The following is a 25193-nucleotide window of genomic DNA, read 5'->3' as shown; positions in this document are numbered from 1 at the left end:
AGCTCAGCTATATGCTCTTCCATCAAGCCAGCCTCTTCTTACTCTTTGGGCAAGAGTTCGTTCTACCCTACTCTGGGCTTCCACCATGTCACACATTGTTGCACCTTTGCTGGAGCGTTTGCCCATCATCCTGTGCCAGTCAGTGTGTGAGGCCATCATCCCCAAGACTGGGCTCCACTTGGTCCTCCTCTACCTTTGGATCCACTGTGTAATCAATACGGTCTGTTGACCAAATGAATGAACAGAGGGAGACAGGAGCAGCTGGCACGGGTGCAGTGAGACCTGTTTTGGTGGAGCGGGGAAGGGCAGGCAGCCACGTGGCAGCACGTGGAGAAGAGCGAGAGAGTGAGGCTTCTCCATAAGCCAGGGCCTGTGCGGGGAGGGGATGATGCTCTTGGGTAGGCTGTTTACTCTTTTTTTTTTTCTTTTTAAATTCAGAGTAAAATCCCAAAACACCACTGAACAGTTACTACCTGTGGTACTAGATTCAAAAGGCACAAAAGGATATATACAGTGAAAACTCTCTTAACAGCCTATAATAGCATTATATCTTGGAGAACATTCCAGGTGAAGACATAAAATGCTTCTTCCTTTTTTATTCCGTGGAATGTATATAGTAGCCCTTGACTCAAGGACAAGTAGTTTCTAGTCTTTTGCTATCACAAGCAGTGCTCCGATAGGAACGTTGTTAATACCCAGCTTCTTCTGAAGTCCTTGGTGGGGCTGGGGGAGAGGACCCAGGTGAGACTGTTGTGAACTCCCTCTTGAGTTGATTCCATTGGGGTGAAAAGGCAGCTGCACGTCTTGCTTTAGTCAGTCCTGGCCCAGTGGAGCCTGCTAGACGGCTGGGGAGGCCTGTGGCTTCAGCGGCCCCTCCAGTCAGGGGCAGGTCTAGCCCTGTGCCAGCTCACACCAAACGCTGCCCTCCTGCGCCCAGACCTGGCCTACGGCTCTGTGATCACTGTGAAGAACCTGCGGATGGCCATCGGCTACCTCCACTCGCACAGGCACCTCTACCCCGAGGGTATCGGCGCCCGCCAGCAGCAGGTCAGTGAGCCCTTTGCGCATGTGTGTCGCCGTAGCACCAGTCTGTTTGCCGTGCCTGAACCCTCTGTTCTCTTTCTGGCTTCCCCTCCTTTGTCCACACTGTGTCCCCGGCTTGAAACACACTTTTCCTCTGCCTGACTCCAGCTTCTTCAGGCTTCAGCTGGGGAGTTCCCCTCTGACCACCAGACCCACCTCTGCCTGGTCCTGGGTTTGGTGTGTCGTGGGTGGGCCCCTTCACAAGCCTGTGTGGTAACCCTCTTCGCATTGGCTTGTGAGTGCTTCCTTCCTCCTGTCTCTGCTGTTTGATTGCTGGCTCCTGGAAGTCTCCGGTGCCCAGCTCAGTGCCCGGCCCGAAGTGCGTGATGAGTAGGATGCAGTGGCTATGAACGCAGACCTGGGCATCAGGCTGCTTTATCTGGGTTGGAACCCAGGTTCCACTAGAGTGTGACTTTGAGCAGATTCCTTAGCCTTTCTGTGCTTCAATGTGCTCATCTTTAAACTGGGGAAAATAACTAGTGCTTCTCTCTGTCATAAGGTTGTTGTGAGAATTAAGTGAGATAATCCACGTGAAGTGCACGTTGGAGGGTGAGCCCTGGGTATCGTCTGAACAAGTGAGCGACACTGTCTGTGTCCATGTTGAGGGGTGGTAGGTGTGGCTGTGGTGGGCAGTGCCTGAGAGGGAGAAGGAGGGTGTTGGAGAGGTTGGTGGGGCCAGATTGTGTAGTCTGTTGTGTTACAGTAGATTTAATTTTGTTCTGTAGACACTGGGCATGAAAACTTACTAAGGTGTAAGATGTGATTAGATTTCTAGTTTAGAAAGACAGCTCTAGCGAGAGTGTGATGGATTGGAAGGGCGAGCAGACTGGAGGCAATAATCGTGACAAAGGATGGTGAATGGAGGCAGAGGCCACGGGGAAGGAGGTGGGAAGTGCTTCAGGAAACTCTTCACAAGTTGAACGTCGGAACCTTGCAACTGATGTCAGGGATGAGCCACGTCCAGGTCTGTGGTCTGAGGTCAAAGTGTTTCACTGTAATCAGAAATGGGGGAGGAAGCACAGCTTTGGAGATGAGTTTTCTTTGTGTATTTTAGGTCTGGGGCTTGTCTCAGGAGAGAGACAAGTGTGTAACGTGTGGATGTTAGTGACACGGTGGGGGGGGGTGACATTGCCCTGAGGGGGTGTGCAGCAGGAGGAGGGCCGACGGAGGAGCCCGGGGAGCGGCAGCGTGTACGGCAGGGTTAAGGGCGCTCAGAGTGGCACTGGTAGAAGCAGTGGAGCAGGAAGGACTGAACGGGGAGGTTGGAGGAGAACAGGAGGAGGGGGCCGGCAGAGGGTCTCCAGGGGGAGGAGACACCAGCAGTTCAGGTGCTGCAGAGACCTTGGAGAAAGAGGCCTTCGAAGGGCAATGTGCGGGGCCAGGCAGCTCTGACAGGGAAGCCTTCCACGGTGTGGTCAGGGAGGAGGTCTCAGACGCGGGGACCTGAGGAGAGGAGAGTGAGGAGGTGGGGGCTGGCTGCTGTTCTCAGAAGCTTGAAGTGAAGTTTCTCTTCCTGCAAAGTGACCAAAATCTTTACTTTGTGAAAAACGTATGCTTCTCAAAATATTTTCTTGTTTTTATTTCCTCATGTACTAGAAAGTTGACCCAGAGTATTGGGTTTCCATATCAGTTTTTCATTTTTTTTTTTTTTCAAAATTTTTTTCTTTTAATTTTATTTTTATTGGCTGTGTTGGTTCTTCGTTGCTGTACACAGGCTTTCTCTAGTTGCTAAGAGCAGGGGCTACTCTTCATTGTGGTGCGAGGGCTCCTCACTGTAGTGGCTTCTGTTGTTGTGGCCCATGGGCTCCAGGCATGTGGGCTTCAATAGTTGCAGCACATGGGCTCAAGAGTAGTGGCTCATTGGCTCTAGAGCACAGGCTCAATGGCTCCGTGGCATGTGGAATCTTCCCAGGGCAGGGCTCGAACCCGTGTCCCCTGCATTGGCAGGCAGATTCTTAACCACTGCGCCACCTAGGAGGTCCAGTTTTTCATTCTTGACTCTCTGCTTCTCTCCAGCACAGTGGTTCTCAGCCCCGGCTGCACTTTAGAATCCACTGGAGAGCTTTTAAAAAATTCTAACGCCTGAGGTCCACCCCAGAGATTCTTTTTTTTTCAATTTTTTCAATTATTTATTGGCCGCATGGCACGGCATGTGGGATCTTAGTTCCCCGACCAGGGGAACCCGTGTTCCTTGCATTGGAAGCACAGAGTCCACTGGACAGCCAGGGAAGTCCTCCACCCCAGAGATTCTGGCTTAATTGGTCTACGATAGGGTCCATGCATTGTGCATTTTTGTTTTGGTTTTAAGCTCTCCAGAAAAGCCTAATGTACAACTAGCCCTTCCATGGTGATACCTTGCTACTGCGGTCACGTAGGAGATAAAGTTACAGATGTAGTGACCAGGAACCAGGAACATTTATACTGTGCAAAGGGAGAGAAGAGCCACGTTCTGAAAGGCTGGTCTTAGTGTCGCACACCTGAAGCCCATGGGTGGCGACGTGAAGTTGTGCCAGTCATCTGGAGAGAGCACGTTAGGCCAAGGGACAGAGAGTTTGGCTTTGTCACTGACTGAGTCATTGCACCTTTCTCAGCCTGTGTCTTCATCTGTAAGTTGGGGGGATTGGACTAGATAACCTCTAGTAGCCTTCCCTGCCTTGTAGTTTAATGTCTCGTCAACAACCCTAGGTCTTGATTTTTAAATGTTTTTAAAGCATAATGTTTATAAAGTAAAACTGGAAAATGTAAAAAAGTATTTAAAAAAAAGTTACACATAATCTGAGGATCAATGTTTATCCACGTAGTTTGCTGTACAACATTCTGTTGTAATAGGATACCTGCATTCCTAAGAGACCTCGTAGTCTAAAAATCTCCATTGTAAAAATGAATGTTTCAGTGGGGAAAAGAGGCCATGGACTGTACTCACAATAAATAAGTGATTTTGCTAATTGGAATTTTAATAATAATGATCTTTGTGAAAAAACAAAACAAAACAACACGGAGTGCATACACAAGCACCACAAAACCTTAACATCCTTGAGCAAATTCAAGTTGGTTGAGCTAGATGTATATAGCTTTTGTTCGGGAGTGTGGACTTAATTTCTCTATGGCGACCACAATTTTTAACTTCTTGTATTTTTTTTTTGGCTGTGTTAGGTCTTAGTTGCGGCACACAGGATCTCTGTTGTGGCATGCGGGATCTTTAACTGTGGCGTGCAGGCTCTTTGTTGTGTCGCACAGGCTCCTCTCTAGTTGTGGTACCTGGGCTCCAGTGCGTGTAGGCTCAGTAGTTGCAGCACGCAGGCTCTAAAGTTGTAGCGTGCAGGCTCTAGAGCTCGCAGGCTTAATTTCCCCAACCAGGGATCAAAACCGTGTCTCCTGCATTGGAAGGTGGATTCTTTTTGATGAATGAATGAATGAATGAATTTTGGCTGTGTTGGATCTTCGTTGTTGCGTGCGGGCTTTCTCTAGCTGCGGTGAGTGGGGGCTACTCTTGTTTCAGTGTGTGGGCTTCTCATTGCAGTGGCTTCTCTTGTTGTGGAGCTTGGGCTCTAGGCGAGTGGGCTCTGTAGTTGTAGCACACGGGCTTAGTTGCTCCATGGCATATGAGATCTTCCTGGACCAGGGATCGAACCCGTGTCCCCTGCCTTGGTAGGTGGATTCTTAACCACTGCACCACCAGGGAAGTCCCTCTTGTGTGTTCTTAATACCATTATCCCTAATTTTTTCCGAGAAAGCAAAGGCCACTGAAACAAAGCAGTCATAATAGATGCATAATTTTTTTCCTACATGCTAATTCCAAATCTTTTTTCAAGTAAACAAGTCATGTTTTGTCCAGTTGGAGTTATTAAAACTCATGTTGTAGGCAGTGTCTTTATTTCTGTTGCTTCTGGGTGTTTATGTGCTTGTTTACATAATTAGCATAATTGTATGTATGTAGTCTCTATCCTGGGAGCTTTGGAGTTAGCTGCCTCCATTTGATTCCTGTCTCTCCAGCTGACAAACTGTGTGACCTTGAGCGAATTACTTTACCTCAGTTTCCTTGTAAGTAAGGTGAGGGTAACCTTAGTACCTACAACCTAGAGATAAGACGTGCCCAGTGCTTAGAGCAGCGCCTGGTGATAAATGGTAGCCACTTTCAACAGCAGTATTTTATAAGCCTTTTTCCGTACAGGTAAGAAATGCCCTGAAACATTTTCTGTGGCTGTGTAATATTCTTTCCTGTGGATGTACCATCATGTTAACTATTCTTTTATTGTTGGACATTTATACTGTTCCCAGGATTTTTGCTGGTAGTTTAATTGCAGCATTACATGCATGTGCGCGCGTGCTCACACACACTCACACATACGCACACTCACACAATTTTAAAGAATCAATGTATATACAAAATGGCTATGGCTGAAACTTCAGGCTTCTGGGACAAGATATTAATAGAGCTTTTTTCTTTTCATTTGGCTGTATTCTAAAAAGTAAAATAGCATGAATTTTTATTTAGAAAGTTTGAGGCATGGTCTTGATGAGTCCAAAATGCACTAAATCTTCTTTGTGTGCTGGAGACTATATTACACAAGGTGACATGGTTCCTGCCTCTAGGAGGCTGAAACTTGAAAGATGATGCAGAAAGGTACAAAGACAAATCAAGGACTTCCTAGGTGGCACAGTGGTTAAGAATCCGCCTGCCAATGCAGGGGACACGCGTTCGAGCCCTGCTCTGGGAAGATTCCACATGCCACAGAGCAGCTAAGCCCGTGTGCCACAACTATTCAGCCTGTGCTCTGGAGCCCGTGAGCCACAACTACTGAGCCCTTGTGCTGCAACTATTGAAGCCCACGTGCCTAGAGCCCGTGCTCCACAACAAGAGAAGCCACTACAATGAGGAGCCCACGCACCACAATGAAGAGCAGCCCCTGCTCGCAGCAGCTATAGAAAGCCCGTATGCAGCAGTGAAGACCCAACACAGCCAATAAATAAATACATAAATTTATTTTTAAAAAAAGACAAATCAAAAAGGTTTTTTGGGAAAAGGCCTCTAAAGGCAGAAGTGAGGAGAGACTCGCACTCACCAAATGCTGCTTCTGAGCCCCCTTGGGAAACACAGCCTCTTGGGTTGGAGGCTGGGGGTTTTGAAAGAGGTGTGAGCAGTGTTGGCTTGCTGTTGATTGTCCTGTGGCCACTGTGCTGATAGTAATGGTCTTCTCCCTCCCACCTCCTCCTCCCTCCCCACCCCACCCAGGTCACCACCTATTTGCACAAGGACTACAACAACCTGTGGATTATCAAGAAACATAATACAAACTCAGGTAATGCGGCAGGGAACGGTGCTTCGTGTATTATTACCTACTCTGAGCCCTCCTTAACATTTCTCATGCTTCCAGAAGAATGGTACCGGGATGGGCCTTCCTGAGCATTCTTTCTCAGTTTTCCTTTCAACAGTTGTTTATTGAGCCCCTGCTATGTTCCAAGGACTGTTGTTGGCATAGGGATATGCAGTGAGCAAGAGTGATAAGATCTCGCTCTCACAGCTGTCATTTTGAAGCCAGCGAGCAGGCCGAGGCTCAGACTTCATCCAGAAGAGGTTACCCGGGCGTGTGCCCACGGTGGCTGCTCTCATTTCTGATTTAGAGCCCCCAAGCCTTGCAGACTCCTGCATACAGTGCCACTCAGGTTGTCTGGTTGTGATAGAGGGCTGCTGCTCACTGGCCGTCCCAGGCCTGGGCCAGTCAGTTGGAGATCTGCCGGCCTGCCAGCCCTGGGGCTGGGCTTGTCTAGGCGGGTGCCCGGGACCCCCTCAGTGCCTGCGCATCTGCCTCTGACTGGCCTGGGCAAAGCTGCTCTGAAGCACAAGCATTGGGCTCCTGGGGCTTTGTGACAAGGGCTATGTCTGGATCTTCTGTTTTTCGGTCCGACAGCTAGCTACCTGCAGACTGTGCCTTCTGCTGCAGCCGAGAAGAGAACAGAACAGGAGGCATCTCCTGCTCACCTTCTGATTGTGTTATGCCACAGGTGTCCTCTGTGACCCCTCAGCAAACATCACCTGGCTCAGCCTGTCTTGAGTCAGCTGCTCCTGGCCTCTGTGGGGACGTGGGTGGCTGCTCATCTAAATTCACCTTCTCTGTTCCTTTCCCCACCTCCTCTTATTGCCATGGTTTGTAGGCTAGAAACGTGGCCTGCATGACCACTGCCTTTGCATCCTGCTCCTCGGTAATATTGATTATGACACCATTGGGCAGGGTCTATTTCTATACCCTTATAATACGGGTAGTGATTGTGTTCTGATTCAACAGGCCAAATATAAGTGGTCTATCAAAATGAGGGGTTATAAAGAAGACCAGCTTTCCTTCTAAAGTCATGTGGGCACGGACCCAATCTTTGAACATCCCTGTTCTGTTATTCTGTTGTAGCTTCCAGGTTAAGGTGGCTGCATTTCACCCAGGGGGACTAAGGATTTGTGTGAAGGCAGATTGCTACAAGCACTTTGGAAAGTGGGAACTGTCTAGACGAAGGTCTTTGTGTTCTTGATGGCCAAAAGTGCCCCTCCCCCACAGATCCATAATAAGTAAAACTTCCTTCTCTGTTGACTTATTTGATTTGGCATCTTGCTGATTATTCTTTTTAAGAGACCTTAGAAGGCAGTGCAGGAATGGGCGTTTCTGCAGTTGAGTTCTCTGATTCTCTTGAGAGCCAGTGAATTGTCCCGGCAGATTTGTCTTTCCTGACCTTGAGTGCTAGTGTCTACTGCCCGGGACAGAAATTTATAAGGATCCTTCTGTGTTGCTGTGATTCCTGTCAACTCCTTTTCCACTGTCATCACTCACTTTTCTGGATGCTCATTGGTCTTGACTTCTTGGTGATACAGAAGTGGTCCATTTCTCTCATCATTTTCTGTGCCTCATGTTTATCAAGTCTGATGCCAGAGACAAGATCATCACTGGCAAAACATGCAGGGTTTAACATTTGATTTTGAAGAGAGCTGGGTCATTTGCATGGAATTCATATTTGGAAGACTATATGTTTACCATTAAAAGGAAAATCTTATTATTTAGCTTCTCAGCTTAAAAATCCTCTAGTGGGAGCTTCAATGCTTGTCAGATAAAGGCCACATTTCCTAGCCTGGCCTACACAGTCTGGCCCCACTTGTCCACACCCTCACCTATTCCCACTCTCCTTTCAGCCCACCCACCCTAACCATGTGAATTCATTTGCCATTGATTAAATGCGTTTTGCTCTTTCTTTGTGCCTTTTCCCCACTTGTTCACCTGACAAAATTCTCCCTCTCCTTCAAGAGTCTTTTCAAGCACTATCTCTGGGACACCCTTCCCTAATCCTCTGAGACAGTTCGCTTTGGTCCCTCAGCATTTTGTACCTCAAGCATATACCACGTTGTACTATAACTCTTCCCCTGGAGGCCCTCAATTAACACTAGCTTACTGAGCGAGTGACTTCAGACATCAGTGCTTGCTTTTTCTTGGCAGATCCCCTAGACCCTTCACTCCCGGTGGAGTTTGTAAGACATGGAGACATCATACGACTAGAACACAAAGAGTAAGTAAATTTGCTATTTGGGATAAGTGAGTGGAATGAGCACCAAAGGTAGGGAGCTCTTTTAAGCTGGAAACAAACAGCAGTCAGATGTGGATGAGGCTCTAGTAAATGGAACAAGGCTGCTGTGCTAGAATGGGAGGATCATTACGTTGCCTATTTTGTTTTTGGAAAGCTTTGGATTTGGAAGGTACCTTTCAATTTCCCTTTTCCTCAGGGGATAAAAGAAAAAATTGGGGTTGCTCAAAGCTTATTCTTAAGGGGCCGCCTTTAAGGAGCCTGTTTCTGAATATGGCAAACTAGTTCATTTAACCAATTTTTAGTCTCATGGAAAATGACTAAAAATGCTGGAACATGTAAAAACATCTTAAAAGCATAAAGAACTGACAGGATAGTAAGGAGTTACTAGGTCAAAATCTCAGCGAAAGGAGGAATCCAGAGAAAAAGTGGGACACTGTGGCCCCTTCTGCCTTGAACCTACAATCTTGAGTTTTGATCTTTGGGTTTTGACTGCCTCTTGAGAGAAGACGTTTTAAAGTCAAGGCTGTCGGCCCCCCCGAAGTGGTGAATTATTGTGCTCTTCACCCCATATTTGTAACCCCAAATGGCTTAGAGTTAGGACAGATCTGCCCTGTCTGCCTACATCCAGAGTGCGTTTGGGGCGGGGCGGGGTGAGGTTGGGGGACAACACTGAATCTGGTTCCTGAGAAGTTGTAATTACCAGTTGATCTTCATGTAGATGTGCAACCCAAATTTATTTCACCTGGATGGTCTCAAAATCTTCAAGCCATGAATTTAAATGAACATAATCCTAGACTGTGGTAATGTCTTCTAGGTGCCTGGCTGAAAGCAAATGTTAATCCTCTTTTGGGAAAGACGTTACCCATTCCTATAAATAGTTTTTTAGTGACAGTGAATAGTACATCATAAAAAATAACTAAGCGGGCTTCCTAGGTGGCGCAGTGGTTGAGAATCAGCCTGCCAATGCAGGGGACACGGGTTCGAGCCCTGCCCCAGGAAGATCCCACATGCCGCGGAGCAACTAAGCCCATGCGCCACAACTATTGAACCTGTGCTCTAGAGCCCGTGAGCCACAACTATTGAGCCCATGTGCTGCAAGTACTGAAGCCCACACGCCTAGAGCCCATGCTCCGCAACAAGAGAAGCCACTGCAATGAGGAGCCTGCGCCCCACAAGGAAGAGTAGCCACCACTCACCGCAACTAAAAAGAAAGCCCGCGCACAGCAAAGAAGACCCAACACAACCAATAGAATTAATTAATTAATTAATTAAAAAAAGAAGTGAGTTTGTTTAAAAAAAAAAAAACTAAGCACACAAGGAAATAGGGCACCATGTGCAAGAATGAACAGGAACAATAGAAAACAGAAGCAGCCCCTGCAAAAGTTTTGTATGAATTGTCAGATTCAATTTTTTTTAAAAAATCAGGTATTATTTTATATAAATATAGAAAAGCTATAAGCAGAGTTTTTTCCCAGGTCAGTAGGAATATGGATACTTAAAATTTTAATTTTATTATTATTAAATAAATTTTATTTGTAAATAAATTAAAGTTAATTAAATTTTATTTTTGCAAATTTCCAGTATTTTTATAATGAATAGCAATTACTTATTATGGATGAAATAAGGATTTTTACAAAAAGCACAAAGTAAATAAAATCTAAATTAAACCCTCCACTTCCCCCAGAGATCCCCACATTGTAAAACTAGTGATAGAAGTAGAAAAAGTAGATGGGAGGGAGGCGGTTTGCCTATCTCAGGCATATGTAGATTATGAATTTTAATTTTTTTCTCTCTAAACCTGCCTCATAAGTCTGACTAGCTTGCCTCAGAGCCACCAATGTATTCAGTCATCCCCCTGCCCCGCATCTGAAGTTGTGGGGTGAACAGGAAGTGAAGCCCCTTTCTTGGTATACGGTCCAGTACTCCTACCATCTTACCCTCCTGGTTTGGGCAGTTCTTCAGGTCTCTGGGTATTTCTTGTGAGTAAATGGACAAGAAGTTCCTGATATGTTGGACTTAATGGTTTGGATTCTAATTTTTCTTACCAGAACAGATGACTCTGAACATCCTTGGTAAAAGAAGAAGCATCGTACATCTCTTTTCTTCAAGATAACGGCACTTCTCTCTCTTAATTTCTAGGACTTCTCGGAACTTGCACAGTCACTATCATGAGGCCCCCCTGACCCGGAAGCACTATCAGGTCACGGGCTATGGCACAGTAAGTGAGCCGCTTGAGTGTGTGCAGGATGTCAAAAACTGTGGGGCCTGGCTCAGGGCTGTGTGGCAGAACACACCCTCCCCAGGATTCTGGAATGTTCCTCACAGTTGGCTGCACAGGGCCTCTTAACATTTAGGAACTTTCTGGCTAGGATTGCTGTGGGAAAGGCAGCCTCTGAAGTCTGTCTATTTCCATCTCTTGCCTCCCACAATAGCCATGCCATTTCTATGTGCTGACACGTAGTAAATGTCAAATATGAATACTATCGGGGCCTCTTTTACAATCGTTTTGTATTTAGAAGCCACAGGGCCACAGTGTGACCCCAGATGAATATACACGTTTATCCTTTGCCAGATCCCAGATTCTCATTGGCTTTATTTTTAAGGATTACTTCCCTGTTCTGCAGAGGGACATTGTCCACATTGCTTTTGGATTTTTACTGCCTTAGGGTGATGCAGTTAATAGAGGAAGCTCTATGGCTTGGGGAGTAATTTGAAAACAAAAACAACTAGTGGGAAAGTAGATTTATGACTATCTGTTATGTTCCCTTCCAAGGGCTTTGGTGCTTCAATAAAGACTCTGGGTTCCTTAAGGTGGAATTCCCAACCCTCTTTATATTTTCTCACCCCACGTTATACTAGAGCCAAGACTCTGAACTTCCATCTTTTTCCAGTAGGCATCTCGTGAGGAGAATTAGACTCAACTGTCTTAATTTCCACAGTATGATATCTAGGGCAGACTTTTCTTAGATGAGTGAGTGTCCATATGGCCAAGGTAATGGATGCAAATGGCCCAAAGCTATTTCTGTTGGCTCATGGTGATGTCTTGAGTTTGATTTAAGGGCAAAAGCTTCTGTTTAGAACTTAAACTCCAGTTCTATGAGGTGAAGAATTGGACGTCAGGTTCCAGGCGTTATGTTACATTTCTTGGTTGTAATTGTGAGCGCTGGGGCAATGGCAGTCATTTGGGATATTTCTGTGGCCCTCTTGTTCCCTTTCCCACCTCAATCCTTTAGGCCAGTGTGGCCTTTGACCTTTATAACATGATGGCATCTGAAAGGGTGGCCATCTCCCTTTTTTGATACGCTTCTCTAAAGTCATCTTAGTTTCTTTGTATTTTTTTCTTAATTTATGTGGCAGAATGGGACAGGGGACTCAAATGACTTCTGGAGGATTGAGGTTGTAAACAGAAAATTTGGAAACCGAATCAAAGTGCTGAGAAGTCGAATTCGCCTCATCCATCTGGTGACAGGTTGTGTCCTGGGCTCCTCAGGAAAGGTCCTGCCCAAGTGGTGAGTCTGTGCGGTCTTGATGTCCCAATAGCAGCTCATGCTTTTCCTTTCACATTACAAGGAGTATTGCAAAAACTTCCATCTTCCAATGGTCAATGTTCACCTCATGTTTGCTTTTCCTTTGTGGTGGATGGAGGGAGAAAAGGCATCAGGAGTGTTATGGAGCCCAGAGCTCCAGAGTTCCTTTGGTGTTTTGTGTGTTGTAATAATTGAGCATTTATACCTATGGCTTGTGATGACTCTCTGGATCTATGTCTCTTTCTAAAATGGGAATGTTGTATGCTAGACTCTTCCTAGGATAGTCGTGGAATATAGAAGTGTGAGGCTGAAAAAAGCATGGCCACTGGGTTGGGAAGAGAGGGGTGCTGTGAATTTAAGAGCAGGTGACAGTGTTACTCTCTGGTGGGTTTCAGGTCTTCTGAGAGACATCTGTGACTGCTTTTCACAGGGGCTGGGAGCAGCTGGAAGTCACCTGCACTCCATACCTAAAGGAAACCCTCAACTCCATCTGGAATGTGGAGGACCATATCAATCCCAAGTGTGAGTGAGGCCATGTCCTGGGCTGGCTCTGAAGGGAGCATTTCTAAGCAACTCTTATTTTAGGAAGAGAAACCTTTACAGACTCTGCTGCCACTTTATCTTATTGTTGCCATTTTCTTCCTTTTTTAAACCTAATCTCTTCATATGAATTGTCTAGATAGATAGCTCCTTTTCTCCCCATCTACTTCAACTTCCCATCCTCCTGAAACTCCTCTTCCTAAAGCGACCAGTGATCTCAGTCGGGTCCAGAGCTGGTTGTCTCTGGTCATTTTCCTGGCCTCTCGCTGGTTTTGGCTCTTCTTGCTGCCTGTAATGCAGGTCCATCCGCTTGCCTCCTTCTGGGCTCTTCTGTCCCCTCTGTGGTTACCTCCTCACCCTTGAGGCATAGAGCAGGCTGGTGCTTTCCCTTTCTGCTCTTGTGTAGGCTTCTCCCCTCCCCACCTCCAGCCGAGGCTTTTAGAGAAAGCGGTGGCTGCAGCCCTTGATCTGAGCCCCGTGGTTATGCTTCCAATGTCATCTTCAGCTCAGCAAGTCTCTGGATTCATCATCTGGCCCCCTAAACTACCCTCTTCAAGCTTCTGCTGGAGTTCCCCTTTCCCTGCTACCCATCGCATTCTTTTCACCACCTAATTCAACCAGCCAGCTGATTAATTAACTCATGAAACAACTCTTTGTTGAGATGCTGAGCCGTGTGGGGCCCTGGGGATGCCTTGGTGGATGGGAGAGGTTGGGTCCCTGTCCTCACAGACCTGCCTCGCCGGGGAGCAGCACCTGAGGCAGTGCCCTCATGAAGGCTGACGGGGCCGAGGGCTGTGGGAGCTCCGGAGGGCAGGGCTTTTGGTCTGCTGCCATGCCTCCCTCAGAATGCCTGCTGCGTGCTTAATACCGGCTGAATGAAGATTGAGAATCCTTCCGTCTCCTCAACCCTCTCACCTGCTTGTTAGTCAGGAAGGCTACACTCAGACCCTGGCAGCAGAGTGGATACCATGGACAGACAGCTGTGAGGAGAGTGCGTGTGAGACAGGTTTACGCCTCTGTCGTTTCTTTTTCTAGTGCCAAACATCAGCCTGGACGTGCTGCAGCCCAGCTTTCCTGAGATAATGCTGGAGTCCCACATGGTGATGATCCGGGTACTGTGGCCCCTTCCCGCTTGGCTTCTCTAAGAGCTCTTGGGCATCCACAGATTTGGGTCATGGGTCAGTAACCATGGCATAGACGCACTGCCCCCTTGTGGAGGACTTTGAAAATGTCTTCCCTTCCTGGCTTACTTGGTCTTCAAAGGCACGGAATGATGGTGGTGGCGATGGTAACGATGGTGAACACTTACGCAGTTCTTATGTGCCAGGCACTACTCTAAGCGCTGCACATATATTCACTTACTTAGTGCTTATTGCAGTCCTCCAAGTTTATTGTTCCCGATTTACAGATGAGGGCACTGAGGCACAGAGGTTAAGGAACTTGCCTTAAGGGTAAGGTCACACAGCTAAATGTAAGAGGTGGATCCAGGCCTTCAGGATCAGTGCTAGTTACCACTACAGTCCTCTGCCTCTAAGTGATTCTCACATCTGTGCAAGTGGCAGGGCTCCTGCAAATCATAGTGCTCTTGTTTGAAAATCTTGAGACACTGATAGTTCGTTCCATCATATGAAATTAGGATCAGTTAGGATGAACAGCTAAGTTGAGTGTGTTGTTTATATGCAGCATAAAATCCCAACCAGGAGCCCGCTCCTGTTCCTGGACAGAAAGAAACTGTTTAGGGGGTGTGGTGGATTCTTTTTGAGGTTTTAAAGACTCATGGTTTGTACTCTCTATCATTACTGGCTGATAGCTGACATCAAAGGTTTAAGAACAATTGAGAGAGGAAATCTTTAAATTGAGAAAATTCTACCCAGTAGCTTAACATTTTCCTTGTGAATTGGGAAAACCCTGCTGCAGTTTTGATGTTGAAGGGATAACCTCTTTACTGTAGCTTCTGGAAAACCGGTGTTCTGCAGGAATGATGTTTAAGAATCAGTGTATCTCAAGCCAGGTCTGTGTATCTCTGCAGGGTTGCAAGAGGTGTAGCAGTTGTTATTTTTCCCCTGGTGAGCCATTGTCGATTGGTCTTTCCTGGAAGTGATTATATAAGCAGTGCTTAGTAAATATAGTTGACTTATTTCAACAGATTAAATTTAAAAAATTCAAAGTTTTGTCATTTCTGCACATTGGGAGGTGATGAGTTGACAATAGCACTCTCTGGGTCACTTCTTCTCTGACTCTCTGCTTGTAGCTGTCACTCTGGCCTGATGACAGAGCTCTTTTGAATATGTGCCTGTCAGTCAAAATATCACTTTAGATCTGGGTAGAATTTTAAGACCAAGTCTAAATAAATAGTCTCATTTCTTCTTTCATTATCTAAGAGGTAGAGTCAAGGAAGAAAAGGGACATAAGGAACCCTTCTTTCAACTGATGTAGAGTCAGGATGGGGAGAGAGATCAAGATTATCTGGACAATAGAAACTGCAGGGGGCAGGGCTGGCTGAGCAGAGGGCCTGAGGCCTGGGGGGAGAAGGCGGCCTTGCCCGCAGAGGTTAGCGGAACAAGCCCACCAGGTGTTAAGCATAGAGAACAATGTACAGATAGATACACATGCCTGTAATAGTTAACAGATTTTCCTTGCTTCCCTTGCTGATTTACTAAAGGAGCAGGATTTCTTAAGAGTGTAATGTGTAGGATGCCCTTGGTTGTTATGGCTCTGGCTGGAGTCCCTGGGTTTGGGACTGAACTGTACTGGTTTGAAGGAATTGATTTCCCTTAGCAGCTGCTCTGGGGTCCAGAATGGTTCATTCTTCATTCTGAGGCCCTTCCGATGGCCATAGTGGTTCACTGTAGGGAGGCCTGCAAATGATTCCCAAGCCCTCCAGGAGTTGGGTTAGTAAGGCACTGGGTGGTGGGTCACTGAACCAGACCTGGATCTTTCTTGGGCTAGACCAGTGGTTCTCAAGAGAGAGCGATTTTTGCCTCTGAGGGGATATTTAACAATGTCTGCAGACATTTTTGGCTGGCATAATGGAGGGGGCGGGCTGCTTCTGGCATCTAGTGAGTGGAGGCCAGGGACGCTAGACACACCCTACACTGCACAGGCCAGCCCACACCAGAGACTTCTCCAGCCCCAAATGTCAGTAGTGCCGAGGGGGAGAAGTCCCAGCCTAACTCCCAGCACCTCACTCCCCTTCTTGGGAAATGCCTTCTCAGTCGGTCCTGAGGACGAGGCTGAGCCCTCCTGCTGGGTAGCATCCAGGATACGGATCCTTTTCCTTCTTGTTTTAGCAAAGGCCTGATTTTGCCATGTAGAGATGGGCTGTTGGATACTCTTGGCTGTTGGACCAAAGAGACTGAGTCTGGGTCCTTCAGGCTAACGTGTGCATTCTGAACCAGAGTGCTATTGCTCTCAGGGGGTAAAATGTATTCTTGGAGGGTGAAAAAAACACCCGTAACTTTTTAATGCGTAAAGCACGGGTATTCATACATTATGTAAACAGATATACAGAATACCTATGGTATTAAAATGTCATGAGGGGATTTACTGTGGTGATTGTTTTGCAATATATACAAATATTAAATCATTATGTTGTATATCTGAAACTAATGTTATACATCATTTATACCTCAATAAAATTTGTTTTAAAGTGTCATGGCAGGGGAGTGTTCAGGGAATAAATGTCTTAAAAAGGCTGAGTGGGGGCAGGCAATAATGAAAAAAAAAAGCTAAGAAACACTAGGCTAAAGTAACTTTTTCAAAGTCCAGGAACTTAGAGTTTCTGGGTTTGTGTTTGAAATTGGCCTTCCAAGGGAAAAAATAAGTCAGCCCTGATTTTAGATGCCCCTCCTCATCCTCTCGACACCTTATCCTTGGCCTGGAAGATGGATGTATATTTTGTGCCCATGGGAAACAAGTCTCATTCCTCTTTCTCTCGAGCAGAGAGGGTCTGAACAGACTGCCTCTGCTGGGACATGGAGACTTGCTTGTTGGGAGAAGTACAGCAGTTGTAAGCAGGTGGGCAGTGACTCAGAATGAGCGCCTGATTCTTCCCTGCGAGGGAGGGAGAGGGGAGAGCAGAGAGGGCTTCTCTTGACACCTGGCCACACATCAGCGGTGGCCGTCCCTCACGTTCCCGTCGGCCTTCTAGAGCTCTGTTTTGACAACTTTTCTTTGCCACTTTCCTGCAGGGGAACAGTGGCCTCAAACCCAAGGACAATGAGTTCACGTCCAAACCCTGGCACTGGCCTATCAACTATCAGGTAGGGCCCGAGGCCAGAAAGAGGCTCTTGAGACTTGGTGGGGGTGGGGTGCGCTGGGGTGGCGGGGTGCGGCCTTGCCCGGCGCAGGGTGGCCAGAGACGGGCTGTTGTCCGCCCCGGTTCGCGTCCCGCCTTCCCAGGGAGCTCACGTAGACTGTGCCCACTCCAAGCCTCCCGTCCGGGCCCCCTGTCTGTGAAGGGTGAGCCGTCTTCCTCCTCCTGGAACTCGTGTGGCTGGGAGGAGCTGAGCTCTGGGCCAGCAGCGTGTCCTCTGCTCCACAGGGCCTGCGCTTCTCCGGGATCAACGACACCGACTTCCGTGTGTATCTGCTCGGCAACCCGGTGAGTGCCGCGCACAGCCTGTCTGGGCCCTGAGCTGTGCCCGTGGAGGGCTGCTGCTTCCTCTCCCCCTGCTGCTCTCTTTCCCTGCAGGTGGTTTGGTGGCTGAATCTGCTGAGCATCGCCCTCTACCTCCTCTCAGGGAGCATCTTTGCTGTGGCTGTGCAGAGAGGGGCACGTCTGCCTGCCGAGGTTGAAGGTCAGGTCCCTGGGCTCTCCCGCCCCCCACCTGGCGGCCGGCAGGGCGCCTGCCCTCGGGGAGGGCCCGCCTGCTGATGGGCCATCCTTTGCCTTTCCCTCCATTCGTCCCTTCTCTTTTGCTTTTTAGAGCTCACAGTCACCAAATGCCCAGTGCTGTGTTAAACACTACATCTTCCCAACAACCCTATAAAGTAGAGTTATTAGCCCACTTTACAGATGAGGAAACCAGGGCACAAAGAGGTTAAGAAACTTATCCCAGTAAGTGATACAGCTGAGGTTCACACCCTAGTGATCTGAGTTCAGAGCCTTCACTTGTGACCTCTGTGCACTAGGCAGAGCTGCCTGTGGCCCTGTCCTCCAGGCAGGTAGCGAGGAGCCCCAGGCCATGGGCCAGAGCCTCTGAGACATTCACACAGGCTCCTTCCGCCTCTGCAGCTCCGTGTCTGAGCAGACACAGTCCCAGACCAGCCCCTCGCCCACCTCCGTCCTCACCTCTGCCCACACCTCCGCCCCGTCTGCTGCTGCAGAGACCTGTGTGGCAGCGGGGCTGTGGGAGCTGGAGCTGGAGGCCGGGCTGCCTGCTGCTGGGCTTTGGCGCCCCTGCCGTGGGTGCAGAGGCCTCCCTGGGCCGGGTGGCGAGCAGCTGCTCCTCTCCTGCCAGCTGTTCGGCTCGGGTCCGTGAGGGAGGGAAGGCCCAGTAAGGTGATGTGGCGTATGCAAGTCACACAGCAAGGAAGGGGCAGAGCGGGGCTAGACCGGGCTCCTGCCCCGTCCCTGTCGGCTGACCGGGCTGTGCTGCTTGGGGCCCAGGGCTGTCCCAGGTCCTGCTGCAAGGAGGTGGGCAGCTCCTGTTTGGCTGGATGATCCATTACTTCCCGTTCTTCCTGATGGGCCGGATCCTCTACTTCCACCACTACTTCCCTGCCATGCTCTTCTCCAGCATGCTGACAGGTCAGCGCCAGCCTCGCCCTCGGGACCTGGGTGATAAGGGCGGGGCGGGGGAGGAGGCCACCGTGGAGCGGCCACGCTGCGGGAAACCCTCTGCTGCTGCCTCCCCAGAAGGCATCCTCTGACGGACGGATGCGAGGTTTCTCTTCCTGCCACAGGCCTTCTGTGGGACACCCTCCTGCGGCTCTGTGCCTGGAGCCTGGCCGCCTTTTCTCTGGCTGGGCACGTACACGCGCTGGGGATCCTGAGCCTGCTTCTGGGAACTGCCTACAGGTGAGCGTGCCCTGCACCTTGCATTGCTGCCCCCAACCCCCAGCCCTGAGGCCTCGGCCCCCGGCTGCATATCAGAACCCCTGGGACACTTTTGAAGCACACTGGTGCCCAGCTTCGTCTCCAGAGAGCCCAGCGTGGGCCCTGCCAGCCCCCGTTTTTAAAGCTCCCCACGTGACCCGGATGTGCAGCCAGATGGGCGAAGCATGAGCTGCCTCTCTGCATTCTCTCCCCTTGCTCCCAGCTTTTGGACCACTCCGGCCCATGCGGCAGGGTGCCCTGCTTTAGTCACGTGGCTCCCGGTCAGAACAGCTCTCCGTGGGGGGAGGGGGTGGGGTGGGGGGTGGCTCAGAGAAACTGGCAGGAGGGTGTTGTTCGGCAAGCCTCCCCCTTTCCCACCTCACAGGTCTCACTGACCCGCTGTTGAGAACCACTGGCCTTTAGAGGCCTGAGGGCAATGTAAAAGTCTGAGCAGGGAATGGGGGGCCTAAGACCTGAGAGCACGTCCACATTCTGACAAATAGTCTGGGCCAAACAGTCCATGACCAGACCCTGGACTGCTCTGGCCTCTTGGGAAGAGCCCTTTGCCTTATTGTCACTAAGTCAGCCTCTTCTAAGTTCACAGACTGCGGTCTGCCCAGGTGGCGCGCTCACGTAGACATGGTGACAAGAAGGGCTGGGGCTTGTGGGTAGAGAGAGTCCCCTGAGCTCCAGCAGGAGGAGCTGAGTTTCAGTGCCCTGTGGGGCCCCTCGCCTCCGCGGAGGCACTAGGGTGCCAACTGCCTCCCTCTGGATTCTCTCCCTCAGCTTCTACCTCTTCCACCCTCTGGCCTATGGGATGGTTGGTCCCCTAGCCCAGGACCCCCGAAGTCCAATGGCAGGACTAAGGTGGCTGGAATCATGGGACTTTTGAGGCCACTGCGAGGACTCCAGCCTGGGTCCAGGAACTTCCTGGGGACAGCCAGCTGTGGAGCCCGTCCCTGGACCCTCGCAGCTGTGGAGGAAGCCACCCGAGGAGCCTGCGGGATTCTGCTGCCTGCCAGGACCGCGCTGGGAGCGCACCTGGAGTTTAAGCCACCAGAGAGCCATGGCTCTGCTCCGTCTGCAGAAGCTCCTCCGCTGGGGCGGCTCAGCAAGCAGCGGCATCTGTTAGGCCCGCTTCCCGGCGTGTGCAGCGGGGGGAAGGATGAGTGTGTGAGAGGGTGTGTGGGGGGGAGTGTGCATGTGAGGGTACGTGTGTCGGTATACCTGTGGAATATAGAGCATGACTGTGGACAGCTGAGTGTCATAAACTCTATCGTCCAGGGCTACAGTAGTATTTTCTGGTATTTTTTTTCACACTGGATTTGGTTTGTAAGATTCATCAGAACTTCTCAGACCTCCAAGAAGGCTGAAAGCGCTGACCCCACCTTGAGACGTCACTAAGGGCAGAGCAGATGGGACTGTCAAAGCTGTGCTGCCCTCCTTCCCCCAAATAAGCAAATATAGCTGAGCGCCCCTGAGCTGGAGGCCCCGCCTCCCAGCCGCTTTCCCGCGCGGCTGCTGCTGGGAAGCCTCCTCTGTGGCCGCAGGTGGCTGGACTTCTGCCTGCAATGTGCGCAGAGGGCTGGGCCCCAGAGCGAGGCCGCTGAGAGCTCTCCAGGCTTGTTCCTCAGCCCTCAGTTCCTCGCTGTCTGGGAGCGTCCCACCATGAGGTTGGTGGGAGGAATGGCACCCTGTCCTTGGCTACTGCGTGTCCACATGCCCAGGGAGCTAGAGGCGATTTCTGGCTGCCCATCCCTTTCCTTTTGCACTCAGCCTAGCTGTGAGGGTGGGGCCCATGCACTCTCCTGGTTGCAGGGAGGGCCTTTGGGGCCCCTCTCCAGCAGGCGAGGTGGCTGTGCGGCAGAGCAGGGATGTGTGTGTGGTGCTGGGCTGGGGCTCCAGTGGGGTGTCAGGGTGTGGGCTGCTCTGGTCTTTTCTGGGCTGGTGTTCCTGTCACTCACGAAGCTTTCCCCATCTTGACTTCTCTAGTCCTCGCCTGCTGACAACCGCCCCCCCCCATTTCATTTCGTTTTATTTCCCTTACTCTGTGTCATGGTTTCACCAATCTCTTTTCCCCCCAAGACCCAGAGCACCTAGAAATGCAGAAGAGCTTCTCCTTTCTACCACTTTGAAGCTCAAGCAAGAAGCTCAGAGCTGTTCCTTTTACTTCCTCCCCAAACGAGAGAGATAAAGAAAACCCTTGGTTTAGAACGGAACTAACCCAAGGCCACTCTTTCAGCCTGCCTCCGTCCTCCCGGTGCATGACGAAGTCTTATTTTGTCTTAGAGGACTGTGATGCTTCAAGGTTTAATGATGAGTCTCTGCCACGCTCCATCTTCCCTCCTCTGTAGCCCCCACCAGTTCTGACAGGGTCAGAGCTCTTTAGAGCATCTTTGCTAGGCGGTTGCCACGGAGACTGGAAATTGGTCCCAAGGACAGGCTGTGCTACCTACTGGGTGGTGGGGAGGGAAGCTTCAGGCCACGCTCGGACGTTCAGACCAACCATCATTAATGTTAATAGAGGAAATGTAGCAAAAGCAAGGCAGGTTTGTTAATTAGATCTGGGGCCTGATGACCTCCCTTTCCTGGGGCTGCAGCCCTTTTGACTTCCCCCAGCAGGAAGCGCTGCTGGGTGCTGAGTCTGGGCTGCTTGCTTAATTGCATTTCTGGAAGGGAAGGAGAGCAGGACAGAGAACCTCTGCTCTCCCCTCCCCCTGTTCCTCCCTTCTCTCCCCCAGGCCGAGTTGGTTTCTTCTGAGCTGGGTGGGGGCAGCGATCTGGGTGGGCTTTCCTGGAGGTGGAATGCAGGAACCTGTGCTTGGCTCTTAGCAAAGAACAATGGCCCCACGATGACAATCGGAAGGTGGCTGATGTTCCCTTGTGCCTTCTTTTTAACTAATAGGATCTTGTTGGAAGGGAGGTGCTCTGAAGGAGCCAGAGGGGCAGCCACTCTGAGTGAGGATGAGGAAGGAGAAAGCCCAGCCAGCTTCCTGCCCATCCCTCCCTCCTAATTTGCCCACAGAGGGGACAAAAGTGTCCTCTGTCTCTTCCACTGCTTTCCAAAGATGGGAGAAGAGCTCTCTGCCCACTCCCTCCTCTTCCTCCTTGCCCAGACTGGCAGACACTTCTCTGAGGACAAGGCCGCATGGGTTGATGCAGCTTCACGTACTCAGGTTCTGTTGTTGGAAGACGCTGGGGAGAGGGGTTGTCGGGGTGCTGCTCTGAATATGGGCTGCAGCCCCCAGGAGCAGGCAGAATGTGACACGCCCCACAGACTTGCTGGTGAAAGAAGGAGACATAGCTCAACCTCCAGCCAGCTTCTTGAGCTGCGTTTTATATTAAAAAAACTTTCCACAGATAATCAGAGGCCGTTTACTTTTGTAATAAATAGCTCTTATTTTGAATGCCGTGTTGTTCTTGTTGTACTTAATTGAATCTGACTTGCCCTCTGGCTCCCAGAAAGGAGAGAAGAATGTTTTGAGTGCAAGAACCATTCCATTGTGTCTGGAGTCTGAGGCCATTCTAATTCCAGCAGAGGCCCTAGGCTGGGCAGGTGAGCTGGGCTACACCATGGGACATTTAGGCCCTCTCATGGATAAGGTCACTTGAGTAATGTCGGTTGTTATTTTGATTTATTTAAACTTATTCCAAAATAAGTAGAAAGCTGGACCTTATTTTTTCTCTTTTAACTTCCTCACGCCAAGTTTAGAAAGGAATGAGAGAGAGAGCAACAGTTGTTTGCTTCTGAGACAGCTGGGCAGGCCAGCATTGTAGCAACAATGTCCATTCTGCTAACCAGAGGCCCCCATTTTGCTTTGTTTTGTTTGTTTGTTGGCCACATCGCATGGCACGTGGGATCTTAGTTCCCCGACCAGGGATTGAACCCATGCCCCCTGCATTGGGAGCATGGAGTCCTAGCCGCTGGACCAGCAGGGAAGTCCCAGAGGCCCCCGTCTTGACAGCGGTCTTCTGTCATAGGAGTCATGCTAAGGGTCTGAAGGAGCTAAGAGCTGACTTGTTTTGGACACAGGCTGAGGGAGGAGAGGAGTCCGCTGCCCTGTGAAACTGGGGATCTTCTGGGCTGTCTGACCGACCTCCTTCTTAGGACCAAGAGTAGCTGGAGGTGAGAGAGAGGGGGTCCTGCAGATGCTCAGGAGGTAGAACCGCCAAGGATAGGCAGGTTAGAAAAGGACCAAACACTTCTTGACTGGCACAGCTTAGTTTACTGACTCATGACGCATCTGTGACACTGAATCCTCACAAGGCCCAGTGAAGTCAGTGCTGTTTTTGTCCCCATTCTACCCAGGAGAGATTCCAATCACTTGCTGAGGGTGCCACGATTAGTAAACAGTAGAGCCAGGACTAAACACCAAGTTGGGCTTTTTCTGCCTCTCCAACCTGGTCCTGGGACTAGAAGCACGTGCCCAGGACAGCCTGGATGCCCTGGGGAAAAGGCTTCGACTCAGATTAGCATGTTCACTTGTACCTTCTGCCTAAGCATCGACAGCTCATCCAGGGCCTGGTATTTCCTGGTGCACCCAGACCAGTGGTTTTCTGGGTGGGAAAAAGCCCTGATTTGTAGTATTTGCCAATTTCCGTGGTGTAAGCACTCCACCATGGCCTATTTCAGGCTACCAACCTGATGTTGCGGAATGAGAAGTGGGAAGGATGGGCACAGCTGGCTCTCACAAGCCATCTAAGAGCCATCTCTGACACGCCTTTGACCCAGACCCAGTGATCCTGGTTTGGTCTGAACCGTGGACACAGCTCTTGGTCACCGTCCATTAAAATGAGGGAGGCAGTGGGGCATGGAAGCCTAGTGGAGGTGCCAGAATCAGTCCTGGGCTCAAATCCTGGCCCCACCACTTACTAGCTATGTGACCTTGGGCCAGTTACTCAACTTCATTGCCTCCGTTTCCTCAGCAGTAAAACAAGGGTATAATAAATAGGATCTACTTCATAGAGTTATTATGAGAATGAAAAAGTTAGTGATGCAAAGTCTCTTGCACAGTGTCTGGATATGGTTGCTCGATAAATGCCAACTCTGTTGTTGGTGAGAAATCGGCCTCAGTGGCAGCACTGGCTCTAGAATAGTACTTGAACCCTCTCCTTGATGAGAACCTCCTGCCCAAGTTGTGGGCAGATGGGGGGCAGGTATGAGGAGCTCCTGTGACTCCCCCAGCCCCTCAAATGTGGAGTCAGACACTCTGTCTCCTGGTTGGAATATACCACCCTGACTGCTTAGGCCCAGCCAGGTTCTTGGGCCTTTTCACTAAGGGGAGCAGAGATCAGAGAGCACTCAGCTCTCTCCTCCTGCTTCCTGACTCTAGAAAGGCAGAGTGAGTGCTGACTCCACCACGTACTAGCTAAAGCCATCAACTCACTAACCTAGCAGACTCCAGACCCTGTCCAAAGGAGAAAACAGGCACGAAGGGTCCCAAGTGTAGACTCTTGCCAGGAAGTGCAAACTGGGTGGAGTGGGACGCCTCAGACAAGCCAGGTGGCCTGCACGGAGCACTGGGCATGGGGGCACGGAAAGGTAAAGGTCGCCGCAGACATATGTGGCCTTCCCCTGTGACCTGCTGACCTGGCTGCCGGGCCATGGGACACCAACCTGGGAGTCTGATCCCCGAGCACCCCCGCCTTCTCCATTCAGTTCCCAGGCCCTTTATGCTCTCATTTAGGGATCTCCTGGACTCCTTAGGACACAAGCCAGGCTGCCTTACAGCTTTGCTCCCTTGCTCCAGCCCAGAGTCCCCCTGAGACGTGGGGAGGGGTGGGGACGAGAGGAACAGGGTGTGCTCCAAACCCCCGAGTCCCTAGAGGAGGGAGAGCAGTGAGATGGCTTGGAAAGAAGAGTTCTGCTGAAGCCCTCTGTCCTGATTCAGGGCCAATAGGAGAAGTTCTAGAAGGCAAGGATTCAACATGCCATGTCTAGCACAGGGTTGGGCACGGAGACTCAGCCGGTTCATGACCGAAGGCCCTGGCATACCCGCCTTGTACCCATGGACCAAAGAAGGCGGGCTGAGAGGCTCCTGGGAACCTCACTACCAACCCCCTTCCCTACAGCTAAGGAAACAGAAAAAGAGAAGTGGGCAGGCTGAGAGGAGACAGGCTTGGAGACTTGACATAATGAAAGATAAGTGAGGGTCTTGCTCCTCAAAATCTGGGCCACTAGAACTGGGCTGGGGCCTGAGGAACATTCACGTTTGAAAGAGAATGGTTTAGGTCTACTTGACAGGTGACCAACTTCACACCCTGAATGGCAAACATGCGATTCTGTTTCCTGTACTTCAAATTAAAGAAATAAATAGTACTTCTATTTAAACATTTACAAAGGTCTATTAAAAATCGCTGAATAGTAGAATGTTCTAGCTTAACTCCCTAATGTCCAAGTAGTGGAATGCTCACAAATGCTGACCCCACCCTGGCCAAGCACA

General features: G+C 49.9%; 1 protein-coding gene across 3 annotated transcripts in view; it reads left to right on the top strand.

Annotated features, from left to right (window-relative positions):
- POMT2 (protein O-mannosyltransferase 2) overlaps positions 1 to 22119 on the top strand; it is a 43520-nt gene extending 21401 nt beyond the window's left edge. The window contains exons 9-21 of one of the 3 annotated variants that reach the window (XM_057733288.1): positions 938 to 1047; positions 6317 to 6383; positions 8556 to 8625; positions 10783 to 10861; positions 12001 to 12152; positions 12601 to 12692; positions 13746 to 13822; positions 16901 to 16972; positions 17254 to 17313; positions 17404 to 17509; positions 18322 to 18462; positions 18618 to 18732; positions 19537 to 22119. In XM_057733288.1, coding sequence (XP_057589271.1) covers positions 938 to 1047; positions 6317 to 6383; positions 8556 to 8625; positions 10783 to 10861; positions 12001 to 12152; positions 12601 to 12692; positions 13746 to 13822; positions 16901 to 16972; positions 17254 to 17313; positions 17404 to 17509; positions 18322 to 18462; positions 18618 to 18732; positions 19537 to 19642 — 1247 coding nt within the window. In that variant the 3' untranslated portion in view covers positions 19643 to 22119. Of the gene's footprint in view, positions 1 to 937; positions 1048 to 6316; positions 6384 to 8555; positions 8626 to 10782; positions 10862 to 12000; positions 12153 to 12600; positions 12693 to 13745; positions 13823 to 16900; positions 16973 to 17253; positions 17314 to 17403; positions 17510 to 17638; positions 17770 to 18321; positions 18463 to 18617; positions 18733 to 19536 lie in introns of those variants that run through there. The other 2 variants (XR_009053333.1, XR_009053334.1) reach the window with 2 other exon arrangements.
- The last annotated feature ends 3074 nt before the right edge of the window (positions 22120 to 25193 follow it).

The sequence above is a fragment of the Hippopotamus amphibius genome, chromosome 4 (genome assembly GCF_030028045.1).
Source record: "Hippopotamus amphibius kiboko isolate mHipAmp2 chromosome 4, mHipAmp2.hap2, whole genome shotgun sequence".
In the NCBI taxonomy this organism is placed as follows: Eukaryota; Metazoa; Chordata; class Mammalia; order Artiodactyla; family Hippopotamidae; genus Hippopotamus; species Hippopotamus amphibius.
Note: the sequence above shows the minus strand (reverse complement) of the source record. Positions and strands in the feature narration are given on the sequence as shown.